We start from the raw sequence: 15,798 nt of genomic DNA on the forward strand, positions 1-15,798 counted from the left end.
ACTGACGTTAAATGACGTGATAGGTTCATTCACTCATTCGTAACAGAACTAATGACTCTTGACGATTAACAGACGACCAACCTTTTCTCCGGGCATTACTTTACCATTGGATGAAATCAACGCAAGACAACTGACATTTCGCTGCCAAGGTACATTATATATCACGGCATACCTGCATGCGTCTTCGCCGGAGCATCGAAATTGGAGTAAGTAAAAAAAAGGCACCGAACAGTGTAGTGAAATGTTATGACAGATTGTTTCGTTTACATGTGACGAGTGTGTATACCTAGCATTATTAACAAACAGTTTTAGATACCTAGCTTGTGTTTATATAATGGATTATGACGATACAGCGAAAGAGCATACGTGTTGCCTATCGCATAAATACATTGAAAGACATACGTCAATCCCATACAATATTATACAGATGTTGCCTCCCTAGAGTTTGAATATAACATTTCCTCTTCCCGACGGAGTTATATTTTCCCCAATGGATTATATTTTGCCCGAAGCGCGCATACATAACCTATGTAATATAATATACTCTTATAAGTAGAAGCAATTATATTTTCAAATGTCCATTATCTCCGGTCGATATTTGAAGGTTTAGATTTAACGAAAGTGTTATATATTTTATCACGGATTAAAGACTCTAAAGAATACTTTGGCTACCTTTGGAATAACCATAATATTAAAGTCATAGTCAATACGTTAATACCCTTACATCTACATCATATATATGTTCTTATACAAATAAAACGTATTTTCATTCATTTACATATATATAAGGTGACACATCGCCATTCATTTTTCGGTTAAATGAATTAAGTACTTTAAGTTACATCTTTGCTGAAATGTTTCGTTTTAAAATGTCATGAGACAAAAAGAAATAAAAATAAAGAACAGATATTTGCATATAAGTAAGGATTTTCCTAAGGTCCACCATTTGTAACTATTGTCATTTTACCGACTTATCATATCTTATTTTTCTTGCTATTATGGACGAATTTTTGTATGTTATCAGATGAAGATATGAACATACTTTTTTGTATTTTCTCTAACACCCGTTTCGGCGATGCCAAGACTGAAATCGCAATTGCACATGGACCAAACAGGTAAAGTAACAAAGTCCCTGAACAAAATAATAAATAAAGAACCAGACATATTTTATGTAACTATCTTCAGTAGATGTAAACGCACTTTTGCAATAATATTTTGCTGTTATTAATCGCCACCCCAAATCAGTTAAATTTAATTCTTAGACCGCCATCGGCGTTTCGTTATATGTATATTTTACTTTTGTTGTTTGTAAATCACCTCTGGGTTGGAATGTTTCTTATAGGCACATCTTTTACTTTTTTCTTTTGATTTCTTTTTAGAAACGAAAATATAAAGTGCATTTTAAAATTTATTTTTTCTTTTCAAGAATATGATTATCAATCATATGGTGTATATATCATTTCGTCTCACATCAACTAGATAATGGACTGAACAGACATTCAAGAACCGAAATTTAGGTAAATTTCTTGTGGCCTGACTCGTGCATATCACAAAATAAATATAATCATAAATAGATTTTAAACCACTTTGGGTGTGCTAACGAACAGATGTGAAAGTGAGACAACTTATTTTGCCTTTAAGTCCAAGATACTACCACGAATGAAAACAAAACCTTGTGTTGTATAACCTTGTTTGATACCAAATGTTTATGGCGGAGTTACAACTAATCTGTACATATGTCATCATGTTTAGTAATAAACCCAGACATTGTATTGAAAGCATTGGCTAGACTTCAGAGCCAGATCCTCCCACTCCTATACGTAAATATCACCTTACCACATAATTAACAAGATAAATGGAAACATCTGTCGAAAGAGTCAACGCGTCAACAAAATCCTGTGGCGAAAACATCATTATAATCATATTGAAACGGTGTTTGATTTGTTTGTCGGTTGTTATTCTGTTTTTGTGTGTGTGCCTCATCTGGTATATGTTTGCCCCGCTGCAACATTTCATTCATCAATCCATCCGTCCATGCATTCATTCATTCATTCGTTTGCTTGATTCCCTCGCATACTCCTTCCTTCCTTCTTTCATTATTATTTTTTCAATCTTAGTAGTCGTTGATTAATAATTTGCTCTTTCATTGTTTCCACCACTTATTCATTCATTCAGTCATTATTTACTAATAACATAATTCATCAATGCACATATTAATTAAAAATTCTCACCCATACATTCATTTAAAGAAATAATTTACTCAAACAAAGGTTCATTACTTACTCATCTTTCATTCGTGAATTCCCTATATCTATCTATCTATATATTCATTCATTCATATCACTATATCACTCCATTCTCTATTCATTTATACATTAAAAATCTTTGATAGACATCACTTTTGCTGCTTCTCGTTATTTTTCTCAAATCCTCCTTGTAAACTGTGCCGTCTTACGTCTTGGAATAGAGTCAAATTCATCAAAACAATAGTTTCGTAATATTCTTCTGTAATCATCTCTGCCCTTGAATATTGCTATTATTAGGTGAATTTTCAAATCCTTTCTGATAATGTGAAGATCCACCATTAGTGGTAATATTTGACGTGATAGCGTTCCAATATCACCAACAATCAATGTCCATCTCTCCATTGCATTTTAATTGTTTCTTTCATATACCAAGTGTTCTTCATTTATGGAATTTCAAGCTGGCTCACATCCAATAATGTTCTAATCTTCATCGTAACACTTTCGACATCCTTGTCTTCATGTAGTGCAATGTGATTTTTCCAATCAAGCATGTTCTTTAACATCACCAGGTTTGGAGTTTTGCTTCTTGAATGCTTCACAATTCGCTCATTAACGTGCAATTTGGGTTGACATGTGTTTTAGAGCATGAGGAATTCTGTCCATCAGAGTTTCCTCACAAAGTATTTTGTCCATCCATTTTAGGTACACTTTAATTTTATTTTTCTCCAGGTTGGTCTGTATCGATCTTTATCGTCCAAATCTCTCAATTTCGCAACAAAACTCCTTACAAACATGAAAACATCAATATTGTTTCCACAATAAAGATTAACATTTCATCACATCAAAGAGAGAAGCAGAAATTGAATAATCATTTGAAAAATGTTAATAGAGAATGAAGACACGGTGACACGTTTATTTAGTTTAATATTTGTCACAAAGGATAAATAAGGCACATATGTAGATAATTTATACTATCATTTTCTAAAATATTTCATACATTATTATCACCTTCACACACACACACACACACACACACATATATCTCCAACCACCTCCATAAAAAAATATTTAAAATTCAAAGATAGAGTCGATACTGATTTTCTATCTTATACACAATTAATATTACAGGGCATTGGTGAGTAATTTTGTTCTCCAATATTGTAATGCTTCAAAATTTGTGAAGGTCAAGTCCAGGTTTGGAAATGAAATTAAGAATTAAATGTATCTATAAATGAAATTAAAGCTGTAAATATTTAATTATTTCTTCAATATGAAATAAAATTTGAAAGCGTAAAATTAGATGAAATTAAATACTAAAAAGGTATCAGTGTCACTGTAACTGTCTGGTATCACTTAAAATCTCGGATAAACATTGCAATACTTCGATATATTGAAATCACAATAGGTTCACAATACATTTTTTATTCCGTTTTTTAATGATAATAACAAATGCACACATCGAATACAATAATGCAAGATCGACAGCTTTGTCAAAATGCCCATTATCATTGAATCATATAGAAAGACTAATAGAAGTGACATTGGTGACTTACGTTCAACCCTGACATAGGAGTCACATGAGATTCTTCCAAGGAGATTGGAGGCAAGACAGGTGTAGGTTCCAGCATCTTGAAGGAATGCCTCTTGGATGATGAGGCTACATGTTTCATCATCCTCACCAAACTCGATGGAGTAATGCTGGCCATCAAAGATCTCCTTGTGGTCCTTGAACCTGGGTATTGGAATAATAAATCAATATTAGTCATTGAAGAAATCCCTTTTTCCCGTTTTGATACTAATGCAATAGATTTTTCTGTTACTATAGAACACTTTCAATTGTCATTTTTTATTACTATTGTTACTATACTTTTTCACAGAATATTACATATATACAACAAATTTGAATAGTAATACGACGCACATGATATGGTACGACAAATAGAAGTTCACAAATGTCACTGTCAGTAAGCATTTTAATTAAAAAAAGTTTTTCTGAAATTTTAGCCTAATTATTTTTTTGAAAAATGTCTCATGAAATACACATTGTGAAGTGAAGTGAGTAGTTTGGGTATTAATTCCACTTGGAAAGCGGCACTACATCTCTGTATCAATACATATATTTTTTATTGACCTTAAGCTAATTCTAAGAGATTAGATATATAATAGAACTTACCATCTGATGTTGGGTTCAGGTACCCCGGTCACCTTGCAGTCAAGTCTTGCAGCACTACCTTCAACAATGAAGATATCTCTTAGATGGAGGTTGAAATGAGGTCGGCGATAGTCCTTGAACTTTGTCAAGAATTGTTCTGCAGATGAATAATTTCACAAAACAAATCATTCAATGTTTCATTTAAAATATATGGATATATTTTCAATTAAATCAATCAAATTAAAGTATGTAAAGCAGTTTCCTCGAAAATGGCAATCAACTGATTGGCGCTGGAATAAACAGAACCTACATTCCCAATACCATTTTTTAAACTACACATTTTGTCAATCACATGGTAAGACCACAGATACAAAAAGAGAAAATGGTGGTCATCCAAGTCATATGAAATAAATATAATACATTGCTTTAGCCAGGAAAATAATTCATGGTTGAATAAGGAATCTTACCATTCACGTCCAGTCTGCACTTGGTGGCGATACTTCCATACTGGTTGGTGATCTCTGCAGTGTACTGACCCTTATCTTTCTCAGTAGTTCCGTCAATCTCCAGTGTGTGGACTCCATCCTCCTCGTAAAAGTGGTAGTGTGGACCGGCCTTTAATGGCTTGTCATCGTGATACCACTTAACCTTGGGTTCAGGCACACCTGGGATTTCGGCGACTGTTAAAAGAAAGGTTTATTTTCAAAAGTTAAGTCTACTCTTATTTAGATGATAGATGATATTGTGATATGGAAAAAACAAAATCTGAAGGTTATTCTTTGAAATAATTCTTTGATAACTTGTTCATTACGATAAAAGCATTAGTTAAAAACATCTAATATCTGTTAGATTTCCCTTTCTGAACTGAGGCAAAAAGAACAAGTCTGTATTTAACAAAGATCAATCGAAGTCAGAAATTATAAATCATAAAGGAAATGAATTGTAAATAATGAAAATATCTCTCCACAAACTAAATGAGTTGTTTTCATACTTTCCTTACGCTTGGCACAAGCCTTGTTAGAAAGTTTCATTGTTTGTGAAACAAAATAATAAACGCCAGGAAGATTCAGGTTTTTTCAGACTCTTCACATGATGGATATCAACTCACCTTGGAAAGACAGGGGCATGATGAAGTCAAAGCCACATTCTTGGTCTTCAAGAGGTCTGATCAACTGTGGAGCCTTGTCACTTCCTGGTGCAGCAGCTTGGGCTGCTCTCAGCTTCTTGGCACGTTCACCAAGAGGTATCCTAATATGGCAGAATAAGAGATTACCGTTAGTTATTGATATACGAAATTTCCTCCATGAAGTGTTAATTGGTTAACACGTGTGGCATTATCTACAACTATCTTGAAATTACCACAAGATATTGAAACTCTGATTTAATTTGATATCATTTGTAACCATAAAGACAAGATTTTACCTCCTTTTTAAACACAAAAAACAATTAACCACAAATGTACAACCATTTTTTACGAGGTTAAAAATACACATTTCGTTTTGTACTTTTGTTATCAAGAGTAGATATGATAATAGTAGAAAATAGAAGATAAGTTATATAAATGAAAATTACTTACTTCTTTCTCTTCATGTCGAGACCTCTACGTTCTCCTCTCTTGTCCAGCTCTTGTGCATCAAGCACTGTACAAAAAAATAACAGTAGGAAAATTAATATCTTTTCACATTAAGTTCATCAGGTACGACTCTATAGTAATCATTAAAAAGCAAATACAGAAGGAATTGCTCCCAACTGTATCTATACAAAATAAATGCATATTTTTTCACATGCACAAGGAACCCTAAACAAGAACTCAACAATGACCATTTATTGATTTCACAATGGTACCGAAGGTTAAATAGAAGTATATTTCAAACATCAATAGCTCTGAAAGAGTTCATTCACTTACACTGCACATCAAGATCAGCTGATGAGCTGGCATGTCCGTAAGAGTTGACTGCTTTGCACGTGTACTCCGCAATATCATCAAACTCGGAATCTTGAACAATGAGGGTGTACTTGCGGTCATCATAGAGCATCTTGTACTTGATACTGATAGTGATTTCCTTCTTGCCTTTGAACCAGGTGATGAGAGGTTCAGAGAGGGCAGAGACCTCACAGTCAAAGCGACCAGCATTACCTTCGATCGCCATGGTGTCTTCCAAGGGTTTGATGAACTTTGGTGCCGCATCTCGGACATCTGTAAGTATATACAAACAATGCATATTCACCATGATTACGATATTCATACAATGATATTTATCTACAACTCATTGCAGAAACAAGAAGCATTTACATGTACCACAATTCGTTTATTCAGTAAGACAATATAATAAAATAAGATGAGATGAAAACATAAGCTTTACTTTCAATTTGCAATATAAATTTTAAATTATTAAATCTTTTGTTTTTACAACAACAACCCCCCCCAAAAAATTATATAAAAAGAAATCAAATTCTTATTAATGTTAACCATATCGAATTAAAGAATACACTAGCCAGTGTAAAGCACATTTAAAAAAAAATATGAAGCACTGTCTTCCGTAAATGAAAATCTTCACATACCCATGTAGCATTCTCTTTCCATCAGAGGTTTCCCACGGTACATCTTGTGCATCTCACGAAGAGCGCCACCATGGGCAAGATGTCCAATGGCATTGATAGTTTTACCAGCACCCTGGTGAGAAGACATGGTGAAAAGAAGAAACATAATCATATTTGGTATTATTGATATCAAAGGGTACATCTCTGACAATGAAAGACGATTTCATATAAAATATAGTAAAAAATAAACCTTGTAGACCATCATAAATCGAGAATGATTTTCCTTGAAATCTTAATGGCTCAAAGAATATGTAGAACTATAATAGCATTCTTTAAAAAAGCTTTGATTTTTGACAGAATATAGCAAGAATAAATATGAAAAAAAAAGCAAAGATAAAGAAGGAAAACATACCTTTGGCTTATTTTTGTCATGGTACCTGCGGAGTCTGCTGTTGTCAAGACGACGAGCACGACGTCTAGCCATTTCATCTGTCTCCATCTAAAATTTTGAAAATAAAGAGGAAAATTTGTATATAAGATATATACCATGTAGGCAATATAATAGAAAAGTATTAATTCATAACAGAATAGTTGCAGTTAAAATAACAAATGGATTGTGTACACTGAGTTTCACTATGTTCATCTACCTGTTGTCAAATGCATCGTTTTCATTCTTACTGTCAAATCATGCCTTATTTATTTACATTATAAAGAAGATTGTGCAGACATTTCCAAATTCCGGAATAAATCTAAAGCGTAAATGAGATGAATGGGGGAAACTCTCTTTAATTGGTGGCAACGGTGGGATAACTCTAGATAAATCTACCCAATACATACCTGGAGCCATGGATGGTCAAGAGCTTCTTGAATGGTCATTCTTCCTCTGCAAACATCAAAGCAAACAATATTTTAGAATTGTACATATATAAAGATGAAGAGTCTATTGTGATGTAAAGAGAAGATACGGACGTAAGCACCCCATTTCACCTTTTCCTTTCTCTCTTCTCTGTCACACACTGCTTCCTTCAATTATTTCATTTTCATACCCCATTTTCTTTTTTCTTTCAATGTAGCTTACTCGACCTTCTTTACCTTTCCTGTCACTATCAAGAGATCGCTCTACAATATTGACAACAATGAAAACAATATTTCCATTCTGTGATTTGTAGAGCAATATCATACAGAGACCAAAAGGTGCTACACAAATATTCGAGCATAACTCTAAGTCACAGATAACTCTTTGTGACACACACACCCTCAGTTCTATTACCAACCGTGGGACAAATGTTCACACTATGTGCACGATCAATGAAACTGATATTCATGGCAAGCTGTTGGAGAATTGTTACTCGAGGTAAACAGTTGATTAAAATTCGCAGATTGGAATTTGGTATTATGACAACTTTCACTGAGAGACAGGTTTTTATTGAAAGCATTTACTGTGAATTGGCCAAGGAATATTTACAATAAGATATAGTATTCCTTTTAAAATTAGAACATTAACTGAAATGTTACTTGGTATTGAACCCTCAGAAGGATAAGAAATTGTTCAACATACTCTTTATCCTTGATGATGATCCTCTCGATCCAGTCTAGACCTTCATCTGTGATGTCAGCGAATGCTTCCTCGTCAAATTCCCATTCTCCTATGGCGACGTTCTTAAGGGTCTCACGATCTGTCTCTCCCTCAAACGGTGATATACCACTCAACCTGAAAAGATATTGAGAAATAGTTGTATACTGTTTACCCCTTTGGAGATAGTTAATCAGAAATGACAGAAATTTCAAATACTATTTATGCGTAATCATTACTTTCACCTTTCGCACCAAAATCTTTATCTGGACTTATGAAATGAAAGTGTTTTTCAAGAAATTTTTGCATACAGTTTATGTCGTTATGATGTTAACTGACTAGTTTACTACTCATTCGAAGGTGAGAATGGATAAGTGAATTCTAGGTAAATCAATGTAATTAGTTTCTACTCACATAAGGTATGCCATCACACCCAGCGCCCACATGTCTGTCGGGAGTCCAATGGGTTCATGGGTCACGACCTCAGGCGCGATAAAATCAGGGGTGCCGAACATGACCTTGACAGGTTTGTCTGGGTCAAGCTCCATGGTTAGGCCGAAATCAATGATCTTGATGTCGTCGCTATTCCGAGCGCACAACATGACGTTCTCAGGCTACAGGAATGGAAAATAATTTTACAGAATTTAAGGTATTACGTGACTGGATAATTTTGTATTGAAAAAAAATATAATCTTACTTGCATGCAAATTAGATGAACATATGATAAATTTATTTCCCCTTATTCAACTTACATTCCCTGATAAAGCAGTATCTTGAACAGCACAAGGACATGTATAAGTATAACAAAATTCTTACTTGAAATCTAGATCTTCTGTTGCCAATTCTAGACCAGAATATATGACTTATACTACTGATGAAGTAAAAATGTAAATATCTTTCTGAAACTATTCCCTTGTATTATTTTGCATCTGCTGAAATTTATCAAAATAGTACCATTTGATTTTTTATAAAGATTTATTATATAAATGATGTTATTGAAACAAGTTATATAGCACAGGGAAACTGACCTTGAGATCTAGATGGACCATGTGCCTCTCATGCATGTGTTTCACACCCTCACAGATCTGTTTCATGTAGAAGACTACTTCAGGTTCTGTAAGAATGTGGTTCTCATCAACCAGACGGTCAAACAGTTCTCCTCCAGACAAACTGAAAACAAGTAACAATAAATAGAACTTTGCTGTATTAAAAGAATTGGTCATCATAGTTATGTTTTTAAAAATGGGTGAATATCCAAATGAAAGATTGATTAGTTTTCTTAGGGAAAAATATTTGCATCTAATGAATTTTCTGCCTGTAAAATTTATGTTTATAAAATATAATGATTGACAGAAAACTTTACCCTTGTGACAAAATGGTGGCTTACTGGAGTATGCTATGAGCATTTTACTAAATATGTATTTGGCAACATGAATTAGGAAAAAAAAAATTTTAAAACAAATTATAATGCTTACAATTCAAGGATCATGATGATCTCTTCGTTGGTCTCAAAGACCTCATGAAGGTTGAGAAGACGACGATGGTGGAGTTTCTTCATGACCTCAATCTCTCGCCTGACCAGATCACGCTCTTTGCCATAGCAACGCATGAATTTGGCTGCCCATGTCTTCTGGGTCTTTTTCTCAATGGCTCGGTAGACAATACCATATGATCCTCTGTAGAGAAATGGATAAAGGGCTTTTGTTTTAAGTGAAGAAAATATGCAACACTGTGTGCTTTAGATTAATGAATAAGATCAACAGTGGGTAATAAAATGTGTCAACAATGACATACTTCAATCACTGATTAAAAGGGTTTGTATACATATGAACATATACTGTAGCTCATTTACTACTAGTTTATTTTAGAAATACAACAAATATTATTTATCATCAAAGATTGTCAAATGAAATATCTGAAGTAAAAAATATTTCAAAATTGACATTTCCTATATTTCCTTATGACTCTTAATTAATGAGTATATCATTACTTCTTTAACAATTTTGATCATTAATTTCAATATAACACAAGAAATATCCAAATTGTTTCATACCTTCCAAGTTCTTCCAGAATCTGGTAGTAATCATAAATGGAACCTGTCCTGTTGACAAACGGATGAGGACCTCTGTCAAAGTCAACAAGTGAGTCATAGAAGCGACGCTTTCCTTCATAGTCCTCGAACTGCGGTCTTCCAGGCTTGGATGCTAATATGGTGGACATAAAAGGTTGAAATATATTTTTAAACTAATTATGCTACTAGATGTGAATTAATACTTGTATTTAAATAAGACAAAATAACTGTATAAACATATTGCAGGAATGGTATTTTTGTATTGACTTTATTGGAAAGTAACTAATGAAAAAAATGGTGCAATTCTCTATAAATAACCTTCTAAAGGGGTCGCTTTTAAGGAATTCTATACCTAAGAGTTATACACATGAAACAAGTTACTGTTAAAGTATTTGATATCAAAAGCATACTAAACAGGACAAATTATTTGAATCGTAATTCAAAATAAACTTTGAAGTATGCCTTTTGATTTTTTGATGTTGAGGAAGCTTACTTACATTTTGTGCAGACTACAGCGGTAGCTTCACAAGGCTCGCTGGCTCCATACATGTTGAAGGCAGTAATCCTGAACTGATACTGTGTATCTGGACGGAGGTTGATAACAGTGTGCTGGGTGTTCTTGGAGCTGATGACCCTGGCCCAGGTGAGGACACCGACCTCTCGTTTCTCCACCATGTACGTAGTGATGTTCGAACCTCCATCGTAGATGGGTGGGTTCCAGGACAGGCGGATGGCTTCTGAGGTGATCTCCAGGCACTCAAGGTTGCGAGGAGGATCAGGGTGTCCTAAAAGAGATAATTACAATCAAATTATTTACCAACTGAAAGATAACTAGAGAAAAGAAAATGTTCTTGCAAATGCAACTAATTACTAAGATAAGATACATTTCCTTGCTGAATAGATATTACTGGATTCTCAGCAACCTACGGCTTCTGTCAAACAAGTTTAAACGCATAGTTAGAATGACATACTAATTGCAATTAATCTTCAATACTATAATCACGTAAAATCAGTAAGTGCCGTTTACTTACTTAGAATATTGACTTGAATGGAGCAGGTATCATGACCCAGTTCATTAGAAGCCACCACGCTGTACTTTCCAGCATCTTCCTTGGTGATTCCACGTATGATGAGTGTGGTATCATGAGGTGTATTCTTGATCTCAAAGCGACCTCCGTCCACCACATCCACACCATCTCTGTCCCACCTGAGGCTCGGTCTGGGCACGCCACTGAAGGGTACCTTGAGCATGATGTATTCGCCAAGGAGACAGTGGATCGGTGTGCGGAGTCTGGGTGGTAGGCTAAGCTTGGGCATGACTAATTACATTGAAAAAAGAGATACAGGGAATTAATTAGAGCTGAATTTATCCATCCACTGCTGAAAGTAGCTACTTTTAGATAATTTCTCTAGGAGCCAGTGCAGAAAAAGTTGCAATTAAATGCAACTCGACTTTCAAATAATTTATCAAATAATTTAAAGTACCCATTTAGGACTATCATTTATATACAAAACTTTCTGCAATAGACCAATTGCCTTTCCTTCCTCAGCTAGTCTAGTCCAGGACACGGGTATCATGTATTTTCATTATATCATCATCATTTCATCTTCTTCTTAACTCTCTCTTCAAGGTTTAATCTAAATTAACATGAATTTAACTTAAAATTTTTTTCAACTGTTTTTATGTTTTTTTCATTAAATTTATACTTTTAATTTGATATTTCATAATATGCTTGACTTCAAACATTCCTATAATTGTTTGTTGCTAATCCCTTAGTACTGTAAAACTACATTATTATTCATGTACATTAAGGATTGGGATTGTTGTGGGTAGGGATGTATAGGAATATCTGTGGGTAAGTGGATTTTCCTTTTTTACTTGAAATCAGTTTCAAAAGTTTTATATTTCTGAAAGTAACATTATGTTTGAACTTACCAAGCACATTGAGTCCAAAGGCAGCAGTGATGGTTCCACCCTTGTTGGTAGCAGTGACTGAGATCTCTCCCACATCTTCTGAGAAGAGTTGGTTAGCAGTAAGGGTGTGGATGTTACCATCCCCACCAATCTGGAACTTGCGACCATGGACGATCTCACGACCCAGGCGGTACCATCTTACCTCTGGAGCTGGGTAACCACTGACTTGACATGTCACAGTCACGCTCTTGCCCTCGGCAATATGAGCATTCTGAGGTTTGCTGACAAACTGTGGAGGTACTGTATCTGTAAAATGGAAAAATGGAAGAAAGATACGCTTGGGTTATCATTTGAATTTTGCATTCATAATCCCCATAAACTTACCATTTGGTTACAAGGTTTCCCTAATGAATTTGATAAAATAATGCAAATGAGACAAAACTTGCAATAGACAGATGAGATTATCAATGATGTAGCTTTTACCAACAATGCATCTAGCTAACACTATCTAACACTTTCAACGTGATCTTATTATATCATTGTAAATAATCTTAAACCTCATTCATTTTAACACTTTCTCTTAAAAATTTGGGAGCTGCATGATTTCCTAGTATTTGGGTAAATCTTCAGTTCTTTTTTGGAAACGTCCACTGCAGAACCACCAGAAATAATTCTTAAAGCGTGGGAACAACAGCATAAAGGATGAGTTTTTCTTGAACTCTATTACTACTTTGGTCATCAATATGTGATACTTTTCAAATGATCTTGATTAAATTGAGTTGAATGAAACAAACCTACCGATTGGATCTCTGACGATCACCCTCTGAGACACAGTTGAAGGCACACTAGCTCCCATGCTGTTCTCAGCCATGACCCTGAACTCGTACTCTGTATCTTCCCTGAGGTTGATAAGAGTATGACTGGTGGTTGTGACAGGCTCGTGATTGGCCTGGATCCATCGCTGACTGGTGGTATCACGTCTCTCAATGATGTAGCTTGTGATTGGAGAACCTCCATCAGATGATGGAGCGGTCCAGGAGACATGGACAGAGTCACGTTGGATGTTGCTGATGGTTGGCCTGCCTGGAGCACTTGGTGGGTCTGCGATGATATTAAAAAAATTGATTTTCGATAACTAATACAATTTTGATTTAGGTTTATGATGATATATTTGACATAAATACATATAAAAATTTTACCCTATTTTCCGTTCTTAGAACATAAATGAAAAAATGCATTTTGCAAGTGATTATTCTACATGTTTAATCTTTTGGATTATACACAAAATGAATGTCGACTCTATTAAAATGAAGATACATGTACTATTTCTAGGAAATCCCCAGTGACTTGCAAGTTGTTGTTGAAGGAGTTGCTGTTTCAGTTTGGTGATATTGGAGTGATGTGCCCTACAAGAATATTCCTTATCGAAGGTATTGTTCTTGTACTGAAGATACCATTGAATAACAACCTATCCCAAGTTTTCTATATCATATTAATAAAACAACAAAGTCAAAGCAAAGTGATTTTTAAATGAAACTTAGAATCAAAATTTACCGAATGGACTCTTGACAAGGATAGCTTCCCTGATCTCAAGAGGCATGCTAGTGCCATACTGGTTCTCAGCCGTCACTCTCAGTACGTAATGGGTATTGTCCTTCAGGCTCTTGGCTGTGAAGTTCGGCAGCAATGAAGTGCCGAGAGGCTGCCAGTGCGCACGATTTGACTCTCGGATGGAGACTTGGTAACGTTGGATGGGTGCACCACCATCGTCACGGGGCGGGGTCCAGGTGAAGGAGGCAGAGTTCTTGGTGATAGACTGGATCGAGATTGGTCCCTGTGGAGGTCCAGGTCGATCTATACATAGCCAAAGCAGGTAGAGTTTGCAACAACATTCATGCATCCATATAATGATTAATTTATAGCAAGAAATCCTAAAGATTTAACTAATTTATCTTTACAGTTAAAAAAATGTTTTTTTCTTCACATTCGTCTTGTGAACCATCCAACTGCTTGACCTTTCCTTCTATATATTGCTTCTACTTCATTGTTGTAGCCTGTAAAGCAAGATCTTTGACACAATTCCAACTTAATTTTCTACTCTTAACTGAAACATGAACAATCAACAAATTACCGCCTCACATTTATTTGACCTTACCTAGTACATTGACCCTCGCTGTAATGGAGTGTCTTCCAAGGTCATTAATTGCTTCCAGTGTGTAAGTACCGGAGTCCTCTCTCTCTGCATCCTTGACATATAACTCAGCAATTCCTCCAACCACATTTACCCTGTAATAGAAAACATAGTTTAGTAAATCCATTACTAATATGTTTCTCTTTATATACATTATATCATATACCTATGTCGCTAAGAGGTAAGAAATACAATTCACTATTGACAACATACTTAGAAGGGGATAGGAAATGGCACTGAGAACTTTTAAGTAAATTTCTATATCTCATAATTGTTGCATGGAAGCATTAATTTGCATAATGAAAATCTTCTGGAAGGATCTGCAAATGTGATAAGCAAGAATAATTATTCAATTTCAAGCAGTTCCAGAGATGATACATTTTCATTTTGTTCTCCCCGTATTCAGAAGCGAGCACTATTACCTTTCTATTAATGATAAAACATTACACTATTCAAAATACACTAACAAGCTACAACTATATTTAAGAAAACCCAGATGATTATACATGTATTACTATTTATATCACACTATAAGCACATGCCATTTTTGTCCAGAATTTCTGCAGCTATTTTCTGGACATTTAAGTCATACACAGTACTTTCCAGCTATGTATTTCCAAAAACAGCTTAACTCCTGAAAACAGCCCAGAAACCTTCGTTATGAGAAAATGCGTTTTTCATTCAACCTTTTTATTTTTTCATTCTAAAATAATGCTTGATCAATTTTCGAAGTAAAAAAGCGGGCTAATGACATCATGCCAGTAAGCTTCCATTTCAAGCTGTACTTAATGTGATATAACCTCAAATAAATTTGATATTCATATAAATGCTAATATTTGCTGAAATCTACTTTCTCATTCTCACTCATGCTTTTCATTTTGCTTTTTCGAAAGTCAAATCTTATTGTGTTTGTTTTTGGTGAATAATAAAAAAAAAGTTCTTTATATCTGTGAAGACTATATCAAATTTACAAAAATGTCATAACAATATATTTTCAAAGTTTATATTTATATTTCAAGATCTCATAGTTCAATTAAACATGAATGATATCTAAAGTTATCTTCCTACACCCCAAACAAAATGCAATACATTAAGAGGATTGCATGATT

General features: G+C 34.6%; 1 protein-coding gene across 1 annotated transcript in view; it reads right to left on the reverse strand.

Moving 5' to 3' along the window:
• LOC129258918 (titin-like) overlaps nucleotides 1-15,798 on the reverse strand; it is a 292,780-nt gene that overhangs the window by 30,009 nt on the left and 246,973 nt on the right. Inside the window, exons 170-189 of the mRNA XM_064097713.1 lie at nucleotides 14,654-14,784; nucleotides 14,053-14,352; nucleotides 13,297-13,599; nucleotides 12,520-12,804; nucleotides 11,615-11,902; nucleotides 11,081-11,368; nucleotides 10,566-10,716; nucleotides 9,988-10,188; nucleotides 9,541-9,682; nucleotides 8,927-9,126; nucleotides 8,498-8,650; nucleotides 7,777-7,822; nucleotides 7,352-7,438; nucleotides 6,961-7,072; nucleotides 6,305-6,595; nucleotides 5,975-6,038; nucleotides 5,507-5,646; nucleotides 4,866-5,078; nucleotides 4,420-4,555; nucleotides 3,800-3,978 (exon numbers count right to left, since the gene is read on the reverse strand). Coding sequence (XP_063953783.1) covers nucleotides 3,800-3,978; nucleotides 4,420-4,555; nucleotides 4,866-5,078; nucleotides 5,507-5,646; nucleotides 5,975-6,038; nucleotides 6,305-6,595; nucleotides 6,961-7,072; nucleotides 7,352-7,438; nucleotides 7,777-7,822; nucleotides 8,498-8,650; nucleotides 8,927-9,126; nucleotides 9,541-9,682; nucleotides 9,988-10,188; nucleotides 10,566-10,716; nucleotides 11,081-11,368; nucleotides 11,615-11,902; nucleotides 12,520-12,804; nucleotides 13,297-13,599; nucleotides 14,053-14,352; nucleotides 14,654-14,784 — 3,710 coding nt within the window. The remainder of the gene's footprint in view (nucleotides 1-3,799; nucleotides 3,979-4,419; nucleotides 4,556-4,865; nucleotides 5,079-5,506; nucleotides 5,647-5,974; nucleotides 6,039-6,304; nucleotides 6,596-6,960; nucleotides 7,073-7,351; nucleotides 7,439-7,776; nucleotides 7,823-8,497; nucleotides 8,651-8,926; nucleotides 9,127-9,540; nucleotides 9,683-9,987; nucleotides 10,189-10,565; nucleotides 10,717-11,080; nucleotides 11,369-11,614; nucleotides 11,903-12,519; nucleotides 12,805-13,296; nucleotides 13,600-14,052; nucleotides 14,353-14,653; nucleotides 14,785-15,798) is intronic.

The sequence above is a fragment of the Lytechinus pictus genome, chromosome 1, assembly GCF_037042905.1.
Source record: "Lytechinus pictus isolate F3 Inbred chromosome 1, Lp3.0, whole genome shotgun sequence".
In the NCBI taxonomy this organism is placed as follows: Eukaryota; Metazoa; Echinodermata; class Echinoidea; order Temnopleuroida; family Toxopneustidae; genus Lytechinus; species Lytechinus pictus.